General features: G+C 37.9%; 1 protein-coding gene across 4 annotated transcripts in view; it reads right to left on the bottom strand.

Moving 5' to 3' along the window:
* LOC114284015 (protein kinase and PP2C-like domain-containing protein) overlaps positions 1-24,063 on the bottom strand; it is a 50,452-nt gene extending 26,389 nt beyond the window's left edge. For 2 of the 4 annotated variants that reach the window (XM_082898177.1, XM_082898178.1), the window contains exons 1-3: positions 23,449-24,010; positions 11,762-11,794; positions 10,850-10,937 (exon numbers count right to left, since the gene is read on the bottom strand). In XM_082898177.1, the coding sequence (XP_082754303.1) occupies positions 10,850-10,937; positions 11,762-11,794; positions 23,449-23,523 (196 nt within the window). In that variant the 5' untranslated portion in view covers positions 23,524-24,010. Of the gene's footprint in view, positions 1-10,849; positions 10,938-11,761; positions 11,795-17,963; positions 18,068-18,764; positions 18,986-23,448 lie in introns of those variants that run through there. The other 2 variants (XM_082898179.1, XM_082898180.1) reach the window with 2 other exon arrangements.
* Between the last annotated feature and the right edge of the window lie 261 nt (positions 24,064-24,324).

Below are 24,324 nucleotides of genomic sequence, written 5' to 3'. Positions count from 1 at the left end.
TGGCCCGCAATGGCCAATTTTCACAATTAAGTTTGAGAAAATTGCCTTTTTGGACTTATTTTTCAAATCGGGAGTCCCGTGCTAGTTCCTTTGAGGTGTTCCCCGGGCCTTCTCATGACTGTTACACGATTTTAGCCTCCGATGGCCTATTTTCAACCTTAAGTGTGAAAAAATTGCATTTTTTGACTTAGTTTTCAAACCGGAATCTCGTGCTAGTTCCATAAGTTTCCACAACTTACATTGGTCCTTCCAAAGGTGTTTGAGGTATTCCCTGGGCCTTCTCGTGACTGTCACACGATTTTGGCCCCTAATGAACTATTTTCAAGCTTAAGTGTGAAAAAGGTGTCTTTTTTGTCTTAGTTTTCAAACCGGGAGTCCCGTGCTAGTTCTGTAAGTTTTCACAACTTACATTAGTCCCTCTTGAGGTATTTGAGGAGTTCCCCACACCTACTCGAGACTGTTACACGATTTTGGCTCCCGATGGCCTATTTTCAAGCTTAAGTGTGAAAAAAATGCATCTTTTGACTTAGTTTTGAAACCGGGAGTCCCGTGCTAGTTTCGTAAGTTTCCACAACTTACATTGGTCCCTTCCGAGGTGTTTGATGTGTTTCCTGTGCCTTCTCATGACTGTTACATGATGTTGGCCCCTGATGGCCAATTTTCAAGCTTAAATGCGAGAAAAGTGGCTTTTTGGACTTAGTTTTCAAACCGGAAGTTCCGGGATAATTCCGTAAGTTTCCAAAACTAATATTGGTCCCTCCCGAGGTGTTTGAGGTGTTTGGCTAATTTTTAACCTTAAGTGTAAAAAAAGTACATTTTTTGACTTAGTTTTCAAACCGGGAGTCCTGTGCCAGTTCCGTCAGTTTGCACAACTTACATTGGTCCCTACCGAGGTGTTTGACGTGTTCCCTACGCCTTCTCGTGACTGTTAGTCGATTTTGGCCATCGATGGCCTATTTTCAACCTTAAGTGTGAAAAAAGTGCTTGTTTCGGTTTAATTTTCAAATCGGGGAGTCCCGTGGCAGTTTCATAAGTTTCCACAACTTACATTGGTCTCTCCCGAGGTGTTTGAGGTGTTCCCCGGGACTTCTCCTGACTGTTAATCGATTTCGTTCCCCGATGGCCTATTTTCAAGGTCAAGTGTGAAAAAAAGTGTCTTTTTCGACTCTGTTTTCAAACCGGGAGTCCTGCGCCTGTTCTGTAAGTTTTCAAAACTTACATTAGTCCCTCTCGAGGCGTCTGAGGTGTTCCCCGGGCCTTCTCGTGACTGTTAGAAAAATTTGGCCCCCGATGGCCTATTTTCAAGCTTTAAGTGAAAAACATGCATTTTTTGACTTAGTTTTCAAACTGGGAGTCCCATGCTTGTTCTGTAACTTTCCACAACTTACATTGGTCCCTCTAGAGGTGTTTGAGGTGTTCCCCGGAAAGTCTCGCGCTTGTTATACGATTTTGGCCCCCGATGGCCTATTTTCAAGCTTAAGTGTGAAAAAAGTAGCTTTTTCGACTTAGTTTTCAAACCGGAAGTGTCGTGCTAGTTCCGTAAATTTCCACAACTTACATTGGTCCGTCCTAAGGTGTTTGATGTGTTCCCTGGGCCATCTCGTGACTGTTACACGATTTTGGCCCCCGATGCCTATTTTCAAGCTTAAGTGTGGAAAATGTGTCTTTTTCGACTTAGTTTTCAAACCGGTAGTCTTGTGCTAGTTCTGTAAGTTTCCACAACTTACATTGGTCCCCCTGGAGGTGTTCAAGGAATTCTCTGGGCTTTCTCGTGATTGTTAAACAACTTTGGCGCCCAATGGCCTATTTTCATGATTAAGTGGGAAACAGTGCATTTTTTGACTTAATTTTCAAACCAGGAGTCCCGTGCAAGTTCCGTAAGCTTTCACACCTTGCATTAGTCCATCCCGAGGTGTTTGCGGTGTTCCCCGGGCCTTCTCGTGATAGTTACCCGATTTTGGCCCCCGATGACCTATTTACAAACTTAAATGTGAAAAAAAATGCATTTTTTGATATAGTTTTCAAACCAGGAGTCCCGTACTAGTTCCGTAAGTTTTCTCAACTTACATCGGTCCCTCCCGAGGTGTTTGAGGTGTTCCACGGGCCTACTCGTGACTGTTACACGATTTTGGTCCCCGATGGCCTATTTTGTAGCTTAAATGTGAGAAAATTGTCCTTTTCAAATTAGTTTTCAAACCGGAAGTCCCGTGCTAGTTCCGTAAGTTTCCACAACTTACATTGGTCCCTCCCAAGGTGTTCAAGGCGTTCATTGGGCCTTCTCGTGACTGTTACACGATTTTGGCACCCGATGGCCTATTTTCAGGCTTGAGTATGAAAAAAGTGTCTTTCTCGACTTAGTTTTCAAACCGGAAGTCTCGTGCTAGTTCCATAAGTTTCCACAACTTACATTGGTGCCTCCCGAGTTGTTTGATGTGTTCCTTGGGCCTTGTCGTGACTGTTACACGATTCTGGCCCGCAATGGCCAATTTTCACAATTAAGTTTGAGAAAATTGCCTTTTTGGACTTATTTTTCAAATCGGGAGTCCCGTGCTAGTTCCTTTGAGGTGTTCCCCGGGCCTTCTCATGACTGTTACACGATTTTAGCCTCCGATGGCCTATTTTCAACCTTAAGTGTGAAAAAATTGCATTTTTTGACTTAGTTTTCAAACCGGAATCTCGTGCTAGTTCCATAAGTTTCCACAACTTACATTGGTCCTTCCAAAGGTGTTTGAGGTATTCCCTGGGCCTTCTCGTGACTGTCACACGATTTTGGCCCCTAATGAACTATTTTCAAGCTTAAGTGTGAAAAAGGTGTCTTTTTTGTCTTAGTTTTCAAACCGGGAGTCCCGTGCTAGTTCTGTAAGTTTTCACAACTTACATTAGTCCCTCTTGAGGTATTTGAGGAGTTCCCCACACCTACTCGAGACTGTTACACGATTTTGGCTCCCGATGGCCTATTTTCAAGCTTAAGTGTGAAAAAAATGCATCTTTTGACTTAGTTTTGAAACCGGGAGTCCCGTGCTAGTTTCGTAAGTTTCCACAACTTACATTGGTCCCTTCCGAGGTGTTTGATGTGTTTCCTGTGCCTTCTCATGACTGTTACATGATGTTGGCCCCTGATGGCCAATTTTCAAGCTTAAATGCGAGAAAAGTGGCTTTTTGGACTTAGTTTTCAAACCGGAAGTTCCGGGATAATTCCGTAAGTTTCCAAAACTAATATTGGTCCCTCCCGAGGTGTTTGAGGTGTTTGGCTAATTTTTAACCTTAAGTGTAAAAAAAGTACATTTTTTGACTTAGTTTTCAAACCGGGAGTCCTGTGCCAGTTCCGTCAGTTTGCACAACTTACATTGGTCCCTACCGAGGTGTTTGACGTGTTCCCTACGCCTTCTCGTGACTGTTAGTCGATTTTGGCCATCGATGGCCTATTTTCAACCTTAAGTGTGAAAAAAGTGCTTGTTTCGGTTTAATTTTCAAATCGGGGAGTCCCGTGGCAGTTTCATAAGTTTCCACAACTTACATTGGTCTCTCCCGAGGTGTTTGAGGTGTTCCCCGGGACTTCTCCTGACTGTTAATCGATTTCGTTCCCCGATGGCCTATTTTCAAGGTCAAGTGTGAAAAAAAGTGTCTTTTTCGACTCTGTTTTCAAACCGGGAGTCCTGCGCCTGTTCTGTAAGTTTTCAAAACTTACATTAGTCCCTCTCGAGGCGTCTGAGGTGTTCCCCGGGCCTTCTCGTGACTGTTAGAAAAATTTGGCCCCCGATGGCCTATTTTCAAGCTTTAAGTGAAAAACATGCATTTTTTGACTTAGTTTTCAAACTGGGAGTCCCATGCTTGTTCTGTAACTTTCCACAACTTACATTGGTCCCTCTAGAGGTGTTTGAGGTGTTCCCCGGAAAGTCTCGCGCTTGTTATACGATTTTGGCCCCCGATGGCCTATTTTCAAGCTTAAGTGTGAAAAAAGTAGCTTTTTCGACTTAGTTTTCAAACCGGAAGTGTCGTGCTAGTTCCGTAAATTTCCACAACTTACATTGGTCCGTCCTAAGGTGTTTGATGTGTTCCCTGGGCCATCTCGTGACTGTTACACGATTTTGGCCCCCGATGCCTATTTTCAAGCTGAAGTGTGGAAAATGTGTCTTTTTCGACTTAGTTTTCAAACCGGTAGTCTTGTGCTAGTTCTGTAAGTTTCCACAACGTACATTGGTCCCCCTGGAGGTGTTCAAGGAATTCTCTGGGCTTTCTCGTGATTGTTAAACAACTTTGGCGCCCAATGGCCTATTTTCATGATTAAGTGGGAAACAGTGCATTTTTTGACTTAATTTTCAAACCAGGAGTCCCGTGCAAGTTCCGTAAGCTTTCACACCTTGCATTAGTCCATCCCGAGGTGTTTGCGGTGTTCCCCGGGCCTTCTCGTGATAGTTACCCGATTTTGGCCCCCGATGACCTATTTACAAACTTAAATGTGAAAAAAAATGCATTTTTTGATATAGTTTTCAAACCAGGAGTCCCGTACTAGTTCCGTAAGTTTTCTCAACTTACATCGGTCCCTCCCGAGGTGTTTGAGGTGTTCCACGGGCCTACTCGTGACTGTTACACGATTTTGGTCCCCGATGGCCTATTTTGTAGCTTAAATGTGAGAAAATTGTCCTTTTCAAATTAGTTTTCAAACCGGAAGTCCCGTGCTAGTTCCGTAAGTTTCCACAACTTACATTGGTCCCTCCCAAGGTGTTCAAGGCGTTCATTGGGCCTTCTCGTGACTGTTACACGATTTTGGCACCCGATGGCCTATTTTCAGGCTTGAGTATGAAAAAAGTGTCTTTCTCGACTTAGTTTTCAAACCGGAAGTCTCGTGCTAGTTCCATAAGTTTCCACAACTTACATTGGTGCCTCCCGAGTTGTTTGATGTGTTCCTTGGGCCTTGTCGTGACTGTTACACGATTCTGGCCCGCAATGGCCAATTTTCACAATTAAGTTTGAGAAAATTGCCTTTTTGGACTTATTTTTCAAATCGGGAGTCCCGTGCTAGTTCCTTTGAGGTGTTCCCCGGGCCTTCTCATGACTGTTACACGATTTTAGCCTCCGATGGCCTATTTTCAACCTTAAGTGTGAAAAAATTGCATTTTTTGACTTAGTTTTCAAACCGGGAGTCCTGTGCCAGTTCCGTAAGTTTGCACAACTTACATTGGTCCCTACTGAGGTGTTTGACGTGTCCCCAGGCCTTCTCGTGACCGTTACGCGATTTTGGCCCCCTGATGGCCTATTTTCGAACTTAAGTTTGAAAAAAGTGTCTTTTTCCACTTAGTTTTCAAACCGGGAATCCCGTGCTAGTTCTGTAAATTTTTACCACCTATATTCGTCCCTCTTGAGGTGTTTGAGGGGTTTCGCTAGGGTTCTCGTGACTGTTACACAATTTTGGCCCCTGATGGCCTATTTTCAAGATTAAGTGTGAAAAAAGTGCAATTTTTTACTTCGTTTTGAAACGGCGAGTCCCGTGCAAGTTCCGCAAATTTTCACAACCTGCATTGGTCCCCCGCGAGGTGTTTGAGGTGTTGCTTGGGCCTTCTCGTGACTGTTACACGAATTTGGCCACTGATGGTCTATTTTCAAGCCTAAGTGTGAAAAAAGTGCATTTTTTTGACTTAAATTTCAAATCGGAAGTCCCGTGCTAGTTCCGTAAGTTTCCACAACTTCTATTGGTCCTTCCCGAGGTGTTTGATGCGTTTCCTGGGCCTTCCCGTGACTGTTACACGATTTTGGCTCCCCATGTCCTATTTTTAAGCTTAAGTGGAAAAAAAGTGACTTTTCCGACATAGTTTTCAAACTGGGAGCCCCATGCTAGTTCGGTGAGTTCCCACAACTTACATTGGTCGCTCTCGAGGTGTGAGGTGTTCCCCGGGCTTTCTCGTGACTGTTACACAATTTTTGCCCTCGATGGCCTATTTTCAGGATTAAGTGTGAAAAAAAGTGCATTTTTTGGCTTCGTTTTCAAGTCGGGGGTGCCGTTGAAGTTCCGTAAGTTTCCACAACTTACAATGGTCTCTCCTGAGGTGTTTGCGGTATTCCTCAGACATTCTCGTGATTGCTACATTGTTTTCAAACCGGAAGTCCCGTGCTAGTTCTGTAAGTTTTCACAACTTACATTGGTCCCTCCCAAGGTGTTCAAGGCGTTCATTGGGCCTTCTCGTGACTGTTACACGATTTTGGCACCCGATGGCCTATTTTCAAGCTTAAGTATGAAAAAAGTGTCTTTCTCGACTTAGTTTACAAAGGGGAAGTCTCGTGCTAGTTCCATAAGTTTCCACAACTTACATTGGTGCCTCCTGAGTTGTTTGATGTGTTCCTTGGGCCTTATCGTGACTGTTACACGATTTTGGCCCGCGATGGCCGATTTTCACAACCTTAAGTGTGAAAAAATTGCATTTTTTGACTTAGTTTTCAAACCGGAATCTCGTGCCAGTTCCATAAGTTTCCACAACTTACATTGGTCCTTCCCAAGGTGTTTGAGGTATTCCCTGGGCCTTCTTGTGACTGTTACTCGATTTTGGCCCCTAATAGACTATTTTAAAGCTTAAGTGTGAAAACGGTATCTTTTTTGTCTTAGTTTTCAAACCGGGAGTCCCGTGCTAGTTCTGTAAGTTTTCACAACTTACATTGGTCCCTCTTGAGGTATTTGAGGTGTTCCCCACACCTACTCGAGACTGTTACACGATTTTGGCCCCCGATGGCCTATTTTCAAGCTTAAGTGTGAAAAAAATGCATCTTTTGACTTAGTTTTGAAACCGGGAGTCCCGTGCAAGTTTCGTAAGTTTCCACAACTTATATTTGGTCCCTTCCGAGGTGTTTGATGTGTTTCCTGTGCTTTCTCATGACTGTTACATGATGTTGGCCCCCGATGGCCAATTTTCAAGCTTAAATGCGAGAAAAGTGGCTTTTTGAACTTAGTTTTCAAACCGGAAGTTCCGGGGTAATTCCGTAAGTTTCCAAAACATATATTGGTCCCTCCCGAGGTGTTTGAGGTGTTCCCCGAGCCTTCTCGTGACTGTTAGTCGATTTTGGCCATCGATGGCCTATTTTCAACCTTAAGTGTGAAAAAAGTGCTTGTTTTGGTTTAGTTTTCAAATCGGGGAGTCCCGTGGCAGTTTCATAAGTTTTCACAACTTACATTGGTCCCTCCCGAGGTGTTTGAGGTGTTCCCCGGGACTTCTCCTGACTGTTAATCGATTTCGTTCCCCGATGGCCTATTTTCAAGGTTAAGTGTGAAAAAAAGTGTCTTTTTCGACTCAGTTTTCAAACCGGGAGTCCTGCGCCTGTTCTGTAAGTTTTCAAAACTTACATTAGTCCCTCTCGAGGCGTCTGAGGTGTTCCCCGGGCCTTCTCATGACTGTTACAAAAATTTGGCCCCCGATGCCTATTTTCAAGCTTAAGTGTGAAAAAAGTGTCTTTTTCGACTTAGTTTTCAAACCGGTAGTCCTGTGCTAGTTCTGTAAGTTTCCACAACTTACATTGGTCCCTCTAGAGGTGTCTGAGGTGTTCCCTGTAAAGTCTCGTGCCTGTTATACGATTTTGGCCCCCGATGGCCTATTTTCAAGCTAGTGTGAAAAAAGTGACTTTTTTGCCTTAGTTTTCAAACCGGAAATGTCGTGCTAGTTCCGTAAATTTCCACAACTTACATTGGTCCGTCCTAAGGTGTTTGATGTGTTCCCTAGGCCATCTCGTGACTGTTACACGATTTTGGCCCCCGATGCCTATTTTCAAGCTTAAGTGTGAAAAAAGTGCCTTTTTCGACTTAGTTTTCAAACCGGTAGTCCTGTACTAGTTCTGTAAGTTTCCACAACTTACATTGGTCCCCCTGGAAGTGTTCAAGGTATTCTCTGGGCTTTCTCGTGATTGTTACACAACTTTGGCGCCTAATGGCCTATTTTCATGATTAAGTGAGAAACAGTGCATTTTTTTACTTAATTTTCAAACCAGGAGTCCCGTGCAAGTTCCGTAAGCTTTCACAACGTGCATTAGTCCATCCCGAGGTGTTTGTGGTGTTCCCCGGGCCTTCTCGTGATAGTTACCCGATTTTGGCCCCCGATGGCCTATTTACAAGCTTAAATGTGAAAAAAAGTGCATTTTTTGATATAGTTTTCAAACCAGGAGTCCCGTACTAGTTCCGTAAGTTTTCTCAACTTACATCGGTCCCTCCCGAGGTGTTTGAGGTGTTCCACGGGCCTACTCGTGACTGTTACACGATTTTGGTCCCCGATGGCCTATTTTGTAGCTTAAGTGTGAGAAAAATGTCTTTTTCAAATTAGTTTTCAAACCGGAAGTCCCGTGCTAGTTCCGTAAGTTTCCACAACTTACATTGGTCCCTCCCAAGTTGTTTGATGTGTTCCATGGGCCTTCTCGTGACTATTACACGATTTTGGCCCCCTGATAGCCAATTTTCAAGCTTAAGTGTGAGAAACGTGCCTTTTTCGGCTTAGTTTTCAAGCCGGAAGTCCCGTGCTAGTTCTGTAAGTTTCAATAACATACATTGATCCCTCCCAAGGTTTTCCCCGCGTGTTCTACTGAATGCTACTCGATTTTGGCCCCCGATGGCTTATTTTTAACCTTAAGTGTGAAAAAATTGCATTTTTTGACTTAGTTTTCAAACCGGGAATCCTGTGCCAGTTCCGTAAGTTTGCACAACTTACATTGGTCCCTACTTGACGTGTTCCCCACGCCTTCTCGTGACCGTTACGCGATTTTGGCCCCCTGATGGCCTATTTTTGAACTTAAGTTTGAAAAAAGTGTATTTTTCCACTTAGTTTTCAAACCGGGACTCCCGTGCTGGTTCTGTAAATTTCTACCACTTATATTCGTCCATCTTGAGGTGTTTGAGGGCTTTCGCTAGGGTTCTCGTGACTGTTACACAATTTTGGCCCCTGATGGCCTATTTTCAAGATTAAGTGTGAAAAAAGCGCAATTTTTGACTTCGTTTTGAAACGGCGAGTCCCGTGCAAGTTCCGTAAATTTTCACAACCTGCATTGGTCCCCCCCGAGGTGTTTGAGGTGCTGCTTGGGCCTTCTCGTGACTGTTAGACGAATTTGGCCACTGATGGTCTATTTTCAAGCCTAAGTGTGAAAAAAAGTGCATTTTTTTGACTTAGATTTCAAACCGGAAGTCCCGTGCCAGTTCCGTAAGTTTCCACAACTTCTATTGGTCCTTCCCGAGGTGTTTGATGCGTTTCCTGGGCCTTCCCGTGACTGTTACACGATTTTGGCTCCTCATGTCCTATTTTTAAGCTGAAGTGGGAAAAAAGTGACGTTTCCGACATAGTTTTCAAACCGGGAGCCCCATGCTAGTTCGGTGAGTTCCCACAACTTACATTGATCGCAAGAGGAACCATGTTGCCAACCTCAACCCAAGTAACCATGATTAGTCTAAGTTCAGTACATTGGAGTATAAGAAACATCTGAACTATCAATAATACCAAAATGCTAGAAACACTTAAAAAAAAAATACCAACAGAGCGCTTGTACATAGGTCCCACCACTTGGTATGGGATTCACCAAATATTTTGTCTAGTTGGTACGCTTGTTAGTTGTCCTAACATTTTTGTCAATAATTAAGTGATAGAGATTATATGCTATAAACCATGGAACTATTCCTTGAAAATAAACCAAATATTACAAATAGCATGTGGAATACTTAATATAAGAACAGCCCTTCAGACCTCCAAATGACACGCTGCTTCCATATTGTCAATTGGAACAATTTAAAATTTTCCAAGTCAAACCACACTAGAACCAAGATAACTCCATTTGTGGCATTTGGTTAAAGTGGATCTACTTCAAATTAAACAAAAAGTAAGCTTTTTTCAGAAAAACATCCAATATTGGTTGTTTTGGGCCCACTGATACTTGCATTGAATTTATCAACAACAAAAAAAGAATTTATCAACAAAAAAAAATTAAAAAAAAAACTTGCATTGTAGTATATTAACTTTAAAACTTGGCCCAATTGTAGCACTTTTTAAACAACCTTTGCCTAACACATTCCCAGCTGATTTTGTCGGTGTACCTAAATAAGCACCTTCAAATAGGTCTAGCAAACCCCAAACGGACCCTCAAAGACAGTTCTAGATAAAAAAATTCAAGTTTTGATACTTGTTGCCTACTTATCTAATACCTGTGAACTCACATAACCCAACCATCTGAATAAGGGGAACCAACAGGTCAGTTATTCCCCTGAATCTTTCTATATACCAAATCCACATCGTTAATTTTCTTAAAGCATCAGATAGTTCTAGAATATAGCAAAAAGCAGACAATCATACATTGATAAAGAAAAAAACATTTTGTAATGTAGTTCTGGTGTTTAAATTTGTAGCACATTTCTGATAACTTCAATTGTAAGGCATCTGTATTACATAAGGCTGCAGTCCTGAATTTTACTTCTGCCTAAGAATTGCAAACTAGTTTCAATTGGTGTAGTAAAGCTTATCTAAAGGACCATCGAAAGTTGTGAAGCAAAGATTTTGTCACATGACATATATGAAACTACATCAGTCATCCTCAATACAAATTATCGTGACAAACATATACACATATTCCATTAATTGGGACTGAAGTGGGTGTACTTTAAAGGGGACGATTGGTTTAGTGGTTTTAAATTCAGGCCTAATAACCTTGAAGTAGTGAGTGTGAATACAAGGCAGCTACTTTGTACATAATGATTAAAGGTCAGCTCTGTACCTAGAACCCCATTAATAGGAACTAAACTATGTGTATTTCTATACATAAATATATATATATATATATATATACCTTTATTGATCACTTCATTATAAGATCAAAATCAAAACTCAAGAGAATTGCTTACCTCTTCTAACACCAATTTGATCCAAGAATGGCCCAGATTGCCTAACTAAATATGCCAAAAGTTCTGGTACATCGAGCGGTGGAACTTCCTACATCATATATATAAGAAAAGCAGAAGAAAAGAAAACATTCAGCATAGTGTATTATAGATTGTAGGAAACTAGAATCATCAATATATCCAATCTATGACAAATGTCAATCAATCCTAAGGAACAAACATACTACACCACCACATATGAAATTTTGACTATGCCTATTGGTCTATAATTAAACCTAGGCCTGAGGTTTAGGCATCTACGTACGTGAGATGTTAGAATGTGATAAATACTGCAACATGAAACACATATCAAGGACACAATGGCATGTCAATATCCATTACAAAATGGTGTTGAACACAACCACCTCGATAAAAGAAGAAGACGAAGAAGAAAAATGGCATTCATGTCCAATACAAACACCATATTGCAAAAAAATTTGTTTTCCCTGAAGAATGAAACACAATGCTAGCCTTTCAGTCTGCACAACTACAGCAACATGAACTCCAACAGGACATGACCCTCCCAATTAATGAGTACAACCACATATCATCCAACTAACAACTCAAACATAGGATGTAGGAAAAGGATTACAATAAACGTTGGAATCATAAGATTCATATTATTGACGGCTGAGAAAACAACTTCCAGTCAACAGTGCTTATATGACTATTACGTCATTGTTGAAACAACTCTCCATTTTTTAGAAAATAAATAAATATAGATATATATATTAAATAAAATTCAATATTTTATCTCATTTTCTTCCCCTAGTGCCTTCAGAAAGAAAATATAGATTATAGACTCAAAAAAAAAAAGTTCTAAAAAAATTAACACATTAACGAATGATACATGAAGAGGAGTAGTTAAATACTAACCTTTGAATCAGTTGGGTCCTTGCAGATTGCTTTCTGCAAAATAAATAATTGGGTAACAAATTAATAACGAACATATGAATCCAGCTTGCAATTCTAACGTAAAATGAAAAATAAGTAGATATGCATCAATTACTAACAAAGATAATGATCAGGAAATTCTATCATCTAGAAACAAGTTTATACATTATTACCAAGCATTCACTTCCTATATTGGAATGAATCAAAACACATGTTATAGTTAGCAGCAACATTCGCACTAATCTTATGTTTATAGCCTTCCTTTTAATGAAAAAATGTTTATGCCTTAGGACATAACTAGTTCCTTGCATACCTTCAATGGACATGGTATGCCACTTGATGCATAAATATTTGATCCCAAATAATAGCCAGCCTCGAAAGAACATAACAAGAGTACAAGACTAACAATGTATGAAACTTAATAGTCAAACTACTGCATTTACTGCCATGCCAAAAAATCTCAATTCAAATTATAATGGATCTACAATGTTGACTTTCAGAAAACAACTAGTTGTGTCTCTCAAAAACGGAAGGAGTGATAAGAGTAGTAAAAACATTTTTACGCAGTTTGAACATGGTGACAAGAGAAGTAAAAACATTTTTACGTAGTTTAATTTAAACAGGAAGATCCAACCTTGTGAGATCATTCCCTGTTGAATAAACCATGTTGGGAACTTTTAGAGATGCATACTTAGGTGATATACGTCCCAATGTCCCGTATTACCTTGCATGGACCAAGGATGGAAGAATAAACAGCAATCTACAACTTTAAGAAGATCATTTTTTATTGAAAATCGTAAAAGGCAATAAGTCTCATGAAGAGCCAACAAAAAATATACAGAGTTTTGTAAATAAGAAAAATCCAAAAGAGCTTCAACAGGGTGCAAACCGGAGTACATGCAGAGAAGCAAAAATGACACACAAAAAATATCTTTAGAATTGACCAAAAAAGTCCAATGATTGCAGCAAACCCCTATAGGCCACACAAATAAACTGCTTAAAAGAAGGGAAAAAAATGCTTCCATGGTCACAAACACCTCACTCCTTGAAATGAAGTCCTATACCTCTTCTTCCATAGACAACAAAAGAGGCATTAAGGACACACTTCTTAAACTACATTCTCACTTGCTCACTCTAGACCAGCAACTGGAGTCCAACAACTCTTAACACAAACTTTGGCATAAAACACGCCATCTGACAGAGGCAAAATGTAGCACGGACACGGACACGACACGGACACTCCATTCTTACATTGTGCTAATCTAACATGTATCGCCCTCAATACCAGCCATGCTTCGCTGTGGAAAAAATCATCGCAGCCACTCTATGGGAACATTTACTCTGGTGAAAGTTTCCTGCAGTTGAAATGCAAAATGTCATGCTTTTTGGTAACTATCCAGTGCCATTCCTAGGGATCAAAATCTACGTATAAATCTACGTATATCCCATGATCTACATATATCCCAAATTTTAGTTGACTTGTATAAATCTTTCTTAGCCATCTTTTGGTCAAACGACTATTGCAGTAACATTTCAAATCAAAAATTAATTTGACAATGCTAAAGATCTAGTGATTCAGATAAAGTGCTCATGCTTCACACTTAAAATGTTGTTTGGCACTTGAATAAGGTCTAGAGGAGATTTAGCCCTCAAAATGGAAAAGAATTTGCTTAGGATTGATAACATAACATGACAGAGATTATGAATTGTTCATTTTATTCAATTAAACCAGTACAAATTTGCTTTATGCCAATCAATTCTGCAATCAATATAATAATCAATTAGACACACAAAAGGATTCCCTTTTTCTTTTCTTTTTTGCTTCTTCCTGTCGAAAATCAAAATGGACAAAAACCACAGGACCTCGTAGCCGCCAACCAATTCACCATTAGTAAGGGAAAAAAAAAAAAAAGAAACAACCCAACCCTAACCCAGTTCATATGCCTTAGGGTGTTGAATCCTAAAACTTGTTAGCGTGTTTCTTATACCACTAGAAATCGGTGATGTTTGTTCCTGAATGGTTGGTAGAGTATCAAGCATCCATGATACTCTGTGAATTCACCACAAATTAAACGTGATCCACCATTGACTAGGAAATCACCAAAACAAACTTGAAATGTATTAAAGTGATGTAAAACGCATATTAATCTATTGATAGTGCAAGCGAATATGGACGCTTCTCTTATTTGACAAATTTATTTTGGTTACAACTAGTTTAATTCTCCTCCCATACGAAATTGCTGGTCCATTTTAACTATTCCAAACATCCCAAAAAAATCATCTATGTTTTTTTATTTATTCTTTCTTTCAATTTGTAGGGAAAAAAATACATTATTTATTGACCCTACTAAAAGGCATGAATGCTGAAAATTGACAAACAGTTGGGGATGGAACGAGTATTTATAAATGAGATGACTTGAAGACCAATCCCATCCAAAATCCAAGTTAAAACCACCTTAGACTTTGCAAAATCGTTGGCCACTGCTCGAGCCATGAAAATCCCTAGAGATTGATTGTCTGCTTCCACTTGAGATCTCAGTTTTTTAATAGATTGGGTGTCTGCTTCCACTTGAGATCTCAGTTTTTTAATAGATGGAAACAAAGTTGATTGAAAACTCACAATTTTCATACAATGGAAGATTTTTTCTTTCAAGCTTGTCCCTTAGCTATCCTTCAAGTCAAAAGTTTTCCTATAAAAAATTGGATATGTTGTGGCTAATATTTTTCTTTATACTTTTGTTTGGATTTGACTTGCTTTCATATGTATTTTTTCTTCTATGATTTTGCTAAGCAGTCAAGTCACACAAGGAGGGTTATTTCCATTCTAGTTGCTCCCAATATGTATTATTATTTCTTCTATGATTTTGCTAAGCAGACACAAAGGAGGAATAAAATGATTGATATTTGCTCCCAATAGGTATTATTTCTTCAATTGTGATTTTGAAGGTTGGAGCTAGTCCTCCTATGCATTTATACATCAACTTCTCAGCACACCAAAATCCCATCCAATCAATTTCCATTTGATTCAAATTCTTGTTAGCCCTCCAACACATAGGAGAATATAATGATTGATGTTGGCCCTCCAGTACTACTAAATCAATGACAGCCTAAGTTTTCTAATCCAAGATTAAATAGTCTGAGAATTCAACATGACCAGCCTTAAGACAACCAACTTTATTTTGTTCATGTTGTATCTCAAGGGGGAATAATGAAGGAGAATTTTCCTCTTCCCGGTAGATAAAATCCAGAACGAGACACAAGGAGAAATTCCGGGCAAAAATTACATAAGAGGGAAAAAGGCCAAACTATACATCAACCCATAAGCTAAATTCTTCCGGCAAATCAATCAAGAAACAAAAGAAAGAGATTCCTAATAGTATTTATCAAGAGAGAGAGAGAGATTCCTAACAGTAATCTACGTTACACGGACTCGGGTGCGGATATCGGGTACGGGTGTGCATCTAAGGGTCGGACACTTTAAAATTAAAAATTAAAAATACGTGGATACGGATCCAAATTAGGATACGGATACGGAGATACGGTAAATAGTTATTTTTAAATATATTTATTATATGAAGATGAGTTTAAAAAGTTTAAGGAATAACAAATTTTATTAAAAAAAATAACAAATAAATAATGAATAAAAATTATAAACATTATTTTAGACATAAAATAAATTATATTATATATGATAAAATAAATTATTTTAATTTTAGACATAAAAGTTATGTTATTTATGATATATTATATTATATAATATTTTTTTGAATAAATAATATTATATAATATGAATAATATTATATTAATATAATTTATATTATATATAATTCAAATTATATTAAAAAGAAAAGTCAGAGACCTATAGAAATAAAAATTGTGTTAGCTTCGCAGAGACGACGGAAGGGGAAGACCTAGAAAATTGGTTGGTAGAGCAATGACTTCGCAGAGACGACGGAAGGGGAAGACGACGAAGAGTGTCCGAGATCGAGATCAAAGGGGAAGACGACGAAGCACAGTACATCGACTTCGCAGATCAAGCTTCGCAGATCGATCGATGATCTGCAACCGATTGAAGTCGAAGGCCAGGTTCTCCCCTTGCTCTCTTTTCTTTCGATTCTTCTGCCGTATCCGTTTCTAAGAAGCCGTATCCCGCACCCGCACCCGTACCCGTGTTGTCTCGACACAGGTACCTTCGAAATTCCAAAGAGTCCATGTAACATAGGTAGAGGGAAAGAAACTTGAGGCAACAGAAGATGGGCAACCCACAAACACTCATCCACAGGAGCCGAAATACATAAAGAGAGGCTAGGACAACCCTCACAAGGGTCGACTAGGCTAGAGGAGCCTTCGGCTGAAGTCGAAACAGCTCTGTGGGACCTTGGCTGGTTCCCACAGAGACTCAGAGGCAACAAAAGATGGGCAACCCACAAACACTCATCTACAGGAGCCAAAATACATAAAGAGAGGCTAGGACAACCCTCACGAGGGTCAACTAGGCCAGAGGGGCATTCGGCTGAAGTCGAAACAGCTATATGGGACCTTGGTTGGTTCCGACAGAGACTCAGGGACCAGCAATACAGGATGGGTGGTGATAGGTGATGGCTGGTTGATGGTAGCGGCTATGTGAGTGACGGTTTTTAGGGTTTTGGCTACCATATAATTTAAGAGAATACAAAGCTTGAGTGATGATTATGAAATCATCACCTTTTATATTAATCAATCAACTATTACAAAAGGAAGCCCTAAGGCAATGATTAAGGAATCACCTTTTATATTGATTGATTGACTGACTGATTAAGGAATCACAATCAATCAATCACAATCACAATCTAATCTAAATAAGGAAATATTCTAACAGCTTCTGCTACTATAACACCCATCTCAAATCATAACAATTGTTCACTTTGAGCTAGGCCCTCAAGGGTTTAAAGCATGTTGTTACTTGGAAGGAATATGAACTCATTTATATAGCCCAGGAACTTCTCCTACCTAGACGATGTGGGATGGAATGTGATGTACAATAATGAAAGTGAATTCACTTATATAGCATACTTAACCTAAAATAATAACCATATAAAAATTCTTTGACAAGGAGGAGTAATGCCCTTGGACTACTGCACGTACTTGAGTCAATAAAGGTGAACACTTTTGCAAGTGTCCCAACAATTGTTGGGCAAGAATGGACATAAGAGCATAGTCAACAAGTATTCATTATTGTCTAAACATCTATTCAACATCAAAATTCCCAAGTGAAAGAAATGTCCTCAATATCATTACCTTCCATTTGGGCAAGTGTACTAATGAAGTTTTACCAGTAAATACACTAGCTATGTACTAAACGGAGAGGAGGGAAAGATGAATTGAGCACTCACAATACCCATAATTACTGTAAAATCCAATGACAAATTAGCAGACGTTAATCAAGTTTTTGAATATTCTACTGAAATCAAACCTTCAAGTAGCAAGGCAAGACATTGTTGATTGCCTAAATTTCAGTTTTCCCATCCTTTCTGGATAGTTCCTAGCATCCTAAATTTCTAGATGAAATAAATGAACATTCACCTTAAACATGCTTTCATGTTATGCCAGCCAAACCACATGTTATGAGTATACTTGAAACAATGGCATTTGGATCCTGTATGCACAGCGACATGCAAATTGTCTTATTATTGACTATATTGACACTTACGATATTTAACTCGCAAAGACAACAATTCTATCAGAAACTTTATTAGTCACATTACTCTCTGGATAGTTTCTGATCCAACTGAAGATGAAGCATTTTCCATGTGTCTTTTCAATAAAGTAGGTATATAAGAACAACATGCAATCATTTATTTATCTGAGCTGCGAACTCCCGTCTCTTTTATTTGTTCATAGCATGTAATGGACCTCTCTAATAATAACTAAAACAAACATGCAATGTATAACAAGTATTGCAGGCATGCACAGAGTGATCTTGTATGCTCTGTGTAAACTGAAGTCTAAATGCTTCATTAGCATGTTTTTGAACAGATACTTCATTAGCCTGTTTACTAATGCCAAAATTAAGGACATTTTGCATCATCGATGCTAAATGTACGTCCTGGACAAAACAAATATATAAAGGGAAGGAAGTGTCAATCATAACATATGTATCAGTAATATAGTAAGTTAGAGCTTCTCGGAGCAGCAATGAACTCACCTAACATTGTTTGGGGTAAGCTCATTGAGTGTTGATTCAATAATGGTTGGGCTGAATTTAGGGGGCAAGGATGACCCCACTAGCCAATCATTAGGAGGATACAACTGCAAAATAATTTCAAACGAACAATTGATGTCAGCAAAGCAAGTGACTGCTGAAGAAACAACAATCACTCAGACTGAGTTTGAACAAGATGAAGATGGGGAAAGAGAACAAAAATTCAACTATTTAATTTCATGTATTTGTTTAGCAGGAGAAGGGTGGAAAATACAACAAAGTTAAATATCTTATACAACCCACACCAGAATGGCAACTTTGCTTCTAGATTCTTACAAAAAAATACAGTCACTTTTTCTCTCATTAAAGTAGCCAACTATTGTAACTTTCTCACAAAAAATTAAACTAAATGCAAATGAGAAAATAAATTTTCCTTTCACCTTTTCTTTCACTTCACTATCTATCACTTTTGTTTTCCATCATATTTTTTACTTAATCAAATGGACCCTCAAGATTCTCATTGAAAAGTTGAAGTGCAAAGCAAGAAGCCAAAGAAAGAGAAGCAGAGAAAAGCTAAACTTCTTAACTACATCTTGTAAAAAAATAAATAAAAAGTGAAAAAAAAAAAAAAAAAAAAAAGAAGAAGAGAGAATCAAAAACTACACTCCAGTCAATCAAAGAAACGTCTCCAGGAAATATCGAATTAGTAGTGGCTTATCTCCAAAAACCGGCTTTGTATGAATTTTACTTGTCAAAACAAGTCTAAGCTGAGATTGAGCCTAGTTCCTATGCTACTGAACCAACCTCAAGCTCCTTGTACTTGGCCGGCTTCATCTCATTTACAGTCTAGATGAAGTGGGAACCTTCACCTTCATCTAGCACAAGTTAGCATAATAAACTGACTCAGCTTGCTTAATATTCAATGATCCAAACTCATCAAGGCAAGTGGTGGGTTGCTCTTAAATTATCCTCCAACAATGCTTCACTGCAAAAAGTAGCATCAATCTTTTCCTACTTAAATGGTACAAATAAAATTCCACATAAAGACTTAAATATATAAATAAAACCATCAAAGCAATCATGGCTTACTAAGCCAAACCAAGCCTTAGCAAGCTCATCAAATAAATTGAATTCTACACCATTTATAAGTGAGCTTGACTTGTGAACTGAAGCTTGTACCCTATACAGCTTTCTGTAAAGAATGCACCTCGGACAGTAAAAAACAATAAACATCAGGAAAAGAAGAAATTATACCATTCAAAACCAATCAACCACCTCTGAATTCAAATGACAAAACTTTTTTTTTTTTTTTTTTATCAGCAAAAATAGAATTTATTGAATAGATCAAAAAAGAGGCAAGGACAAGGCATCCTCTACAAGTAAGAAAACACAGAAAGAAAATGCATCTCCACAAAACAAAAAATAAAATCCAGAAACAACTCCTAATCCAATAACCACTTGCATATTCATGCCACTGTCATCCATCTAAGAATAATCATGGGGAGAATTTGGCTAACCATGGGCCATGCAACTTTTCAACCCCCAGTTAGCAGATAAGTGGTATCTCAAGGATGAAAAGTTCAAAGGATAAATTATTTATCAAAAAAAAGTTCAAAGGACAAATCAAAAGATGCGCAGCTTATTCATTATTTCATCCTCTTGGAAAGAAGATTAAAAAAAGAAGACTATCAAGACATAGCACAAGGATGGTAACTGAGACTGGTACAACATCCAAAAAAATGAACATTCTGTCGACAAAAGAATTTGAAGAGGGTTGCACATGCTACTTTTATAAGTATGGTGGGAACCGTATGTTAAAAATGAAATTGCAATTGTCATTTCCTTTTTCCATTGTTATAAAATCCTGTTTTCTCATAAAGTTTGTACAAGAGACTATCAGGTTTGAAAGAATTTTGGTCATCATTGAAAAGAATATACAAAATAAAAATAAAGAAGATAATCCAAATTCTTAATTAAAAATCGACACAAAAATAAGAAGAAAAACATCTCCACAAAGGTAAATAGCCTAAAATTGCAATGCTTTCTAATGCAATATCATGCACAAGGATCAAAATTTTGTTGCAGCACGACATTTAAAAAGACTCCGAAAAAGGAATATCTAGTAAACATGCCACAAATGCAATGGAAATAGCAAAAAAAACTTTGAAAGACAGGTGAACACTTGAAGCACAGAAGAAGATTTATTAATGCATATTAAAATAATTTCCAACAGCGCTATTACAGCAAAAGCACACTTAGAACAGTTTCAAAGCTGATATTCTTTTGTACTATAAAATAATCATAGACAAAATATAACGTTGTCATATGAACTCAACATTTTAACACAAGTAAAACAATTCAAAATAAAGGTCATAGCAATTAGAAACTAATATTCCAAAAGATCTTCCAATTATTCTGATATTGGTTCACCTCTTCTCCTTATCTACTTATTCTCAAAGAAATTCGAGAATTTTTTATGCATGTGCTTTTGGGTTCTAAAAACTCAACAATAAGGCTAAAAGAATAATAACCTTTTGTTCTTTTTAGACTATATTGCTGTCGACAATAAATTCAAAATAATAATAATAATAACCATCCCAAACATTTTACGAGCAGTTTTCAGTTTTTTATGAAAAGTTTATTTTTATGAATATCAGCATTTTGGTTTTGCAACCAAGCTTTATTGTACTAGAAAGAAAAGACATTCAGCTAATTCCATGCAAAGAGAATTTTCATTTCTGTACAGATAAAATAGATTCAAAGAAACTTCGATGTCAAATGCGTTGTCTAATTCCCCTGCTAAAATGAATATAGAGACCATCACTCTGGTCCACTATTGCCATATATGACCAAGCTTTGAAACCATACTGTTTACAGTCTCATTTTCAAAAGAGATGCCTACAAAATTAGGGCCACCATTATACAGAAGCTCCAACAACTCAAGGAACTAGACTATCTAAACCAGTAAAGATCATGTTATTGCCCATAAACTACGCATGATACGAACATGCCGACACAGGAAATTTCCAAAATATCAAAACATAACACAATAGTAATCCAAAAAAGGGCTCAATATCAAATGTTTCGACTCCAAAATAAAAACTACACCTCCATTAAAGATTCTTCTGTTGTGCTCCTAGATGCATCACCAAAAACAAATCACTAAAGTCTCCGGCCCATTTCTTTCTTCTTCCCTTTTTTTTTTTTTGCCAAGTAAATATATTAGAAAGGTGCCAAAAAAAAGAGCACAGTCACCACTTTACACCGGCTATGTTTGATTTCGGTTTGGATTAGGCAGATAAGATACCCCCGAATGTGTAAGCCAGGCAAAGGCATTTTAGTCATTCACATGCAAAAGAGTTATCCCCAGTTTAACTGTCCCACCCCTAGGACAAAATAATCCCTCATATGTAGGTAAAGAGGTCACGTGGGATTAGCTATTCTAAGCAACTTTTGCAGTACCAAATGTGGGATTATTTACGAACAAGGATGAGGGAGGAGTCACAAGTCACTACATCTTAGTTGCCAACTTCATATGCAAATGGAAATACAGCATGAGTTACGTCAGACAGATCAGTAACAAAGGCACATACGCTTCCACAGTCCACCATTAACAGTTGGCCTCTGAAAACTCCCACTAATAAAAGCCAACATAACTTGATCATTCATTTAAGAATGGAACTCAATGGCTTTCATGGATGAAATAAATAGACTTGGTTATCAAAAAGAGGATAAAACATGTTCTTCTTCTCATGCAATATATATATATATATATATCTCGAGCTTTTTTTCTCTTGCTAAAAAAATAAAAGAACAGAATTCGATGTACATCATGTACTAAACAAGCTCTTAAATACTTAACACTGATAATTAAACAGCCAAGACATAGATAAAAGATACTTGCAAACTGCCTTCAGACACAAAGAAAGAAAGAAAGAAAAAAAAATTCAATGAAAAGGAAACCACAGTGCAATCAATTTCAGAGTCGGGAATTTACGAGATTACTAGAATGTTCTACGAGAATTTCACACATTCTACAGATACAAGTTGAGAATTCAAACAACTAAATTTGGCACAATTAATATGTATATATGTAAATATATAGCACATATTATGTATGTAAAATTACTAACCCCGTCAATTGTGTCAATTAATATGTATATATGTAAATATATAGCACATATTTATTGATAAGGATGGGGGCCTATTAAACTACTGCCATCAACATCAAATTGCAAAATTAACACCAACTTATATTTACATATGTATCCACCGAAATTTTCCATTATTAGGGTGAGCAAGTTTGATTATTGTGCCATGTCAAGTTTTGATACATTTTTTTTTGAAACATGATTTAATTTTTATTTTTAAATAGATCCGGCTGTATAAATAAATAATGTAACAAAAAGACATAATGTTGAGATTAGGATTTATGGAAACTAGTACTAAGTACATAAGGTTGAGATTAGGGTTTCAAGGAAATGGATTCCCCAAAATCAAATTATGAAAGGTTGGTCCCCCTAATGCAATCCTTGAAGTCTGCAACTTTTCCTCAAGTCACAAAAGAGATAATCGTAGTAAACCAAAAGCATTTTAGATTCTCAAAAACCTATACCCCAAGCCCATTAAACTAAAATAATCAACCCAAACAAACTTTTTAATCCCAACTAAAAAAAATCTCAACTCTAAAAAGCCAATTAAAATTTTTTTTTGCCAAACCACAACATAATATAGATATAATATTTATTGGTGGGCCAGTTTTCTAATTGAATCTTTGTGTAATGGGTGCAAGCCACGCACCCATTAAACTGAAAGACTAAAATCTTTATTATCTGCTTGGTTTGTATGATATTTGGTAGCTTACCTAACTTAGTGTGATTTGATTGTTTCCATCATGTAAACAAAAATTGGATGTAAAACACAGAAAATTTTCTATTGTTGATAGATTACCCTTTGGGGCTTTGTCATTGAAAAGATGAATATTATCAGAATTTGATATGGAAAAACAAAACCATGGTGTATTAATTTGTTAATCTACTCTCAGAAAGACACAGCAGCGTGGGGATCAAAGGGCTGAACCTGTCAAACTTTGAGCAGTCAATGGCACCAACAACAAGTGTAATTCAAGATTTCCGGTATATATATGAACTATCGTTTTTATTCCGTTTTTATTATGTCCATGTTATCTTAGGTTAACAACAATGTGATTTGGGATTGCAGGATTCAAAACAAAGGTGAAAAAGATACTTGCAAACTGCAATCAATTTCAGACACAAAGAAACAAAGAAAAAAAAAAAAAAATCAATGAAAAGGAAACCACAGTGCAATCAATTTCAGAGTAGGGAATTTACGAGATTACCAAATGTTCTACGAGAATTTCACACAAATTCTACAGATACAAGTTGAGAATTCAAACAACTAAATTTGGCACAATTAATATGTATATATGTAAATATATAGCACATATTATGTATGTAAAATTACTAACCTTGTCAATTGTGGCGAAAATGGACATGTTCCGTGACCTCCCAATCCCCAGCCGCCGAATCAGCGCAGAGGACATCCGGGTCGGGTGGATGCCGCCACAGCAGGAAGAAGCGATTTCCTCCCAATCGTTTTTTTAAATTTTTTTTCCCCTAAACGTCTCTCTCTCCCCTCCCCCATTCCCCCCTCTCTCTCTCTCCCCCTCTCTGTTTCTCTCTCTAGGGTTTCCCTGCCCTCCCATGGCTTCTCACCTCTCTTCTCTGTGCAGGTTTCTCTTCAAATCTCTCTTTCTTCGAAGCCGTTTTGGGAATCTTCAACGTTTATGGAGTGAGAGACATGGTGAATTCACATAATTTGACGGGGGACGATGCTGGATCTATCGTTGGGAGAAGAGAACGGAGAGGACGTTGAATTGGGGGTTCCGTTGCCGAAGAAGGCGAGGGATGGAGGCGGATTGGTTGGGAATGTGAAGAAAGTGGAGGAGGAGGAGGACGACTGTCCATCCTAGAGAGAGAGAAACCCTAACCAAAACTTTTCAGAGAGCGATAGTGGGTTCGGGATGTGAGCTTAATAGCAAATGAGAGAGGAGGATAAAAAGATATAGCCGTTGTTGGGTACCAAACACCCACCTCAAAATTCTAATAAAAATCCTCATAACCAAATTCTTTTGAAATTGTAATTTTAATAAATAAAAAAAAAATCAAAATTCAAAATTCTTTTTTAAATGTGTAATCAAACACACAACTTAAAATTTAATTTAAAATTCTTTTCAAAACTCATAACTAAACTCTTTTTAAAATTTTATTTAAAGAAAAATTTTAAAAAATATTTTTTTATTTTATGTTTTAAGATAATGATTTTATTTTTTAAAATATTTAAT

Source organism: Camellia sinensis, chromosome 12, assembly GCF_055761805.1.
Source record: "Camellia sinensis isolate YWXY chromosome 12, ASM5576180v1, whole genome shotgun sequence".
Taxonomy (NCBI): domain Eukaryota; kingdom Viridiplantae; phylum Streptophyta; class Magnoliopsida; order Ericales; family Theaceae; genus Camellia; species Camellia sinensis.
Note: the sequence above shows the minus strand (reverse complement) of the source record. Positions and strands in the feature narration are given on the sequence as shown.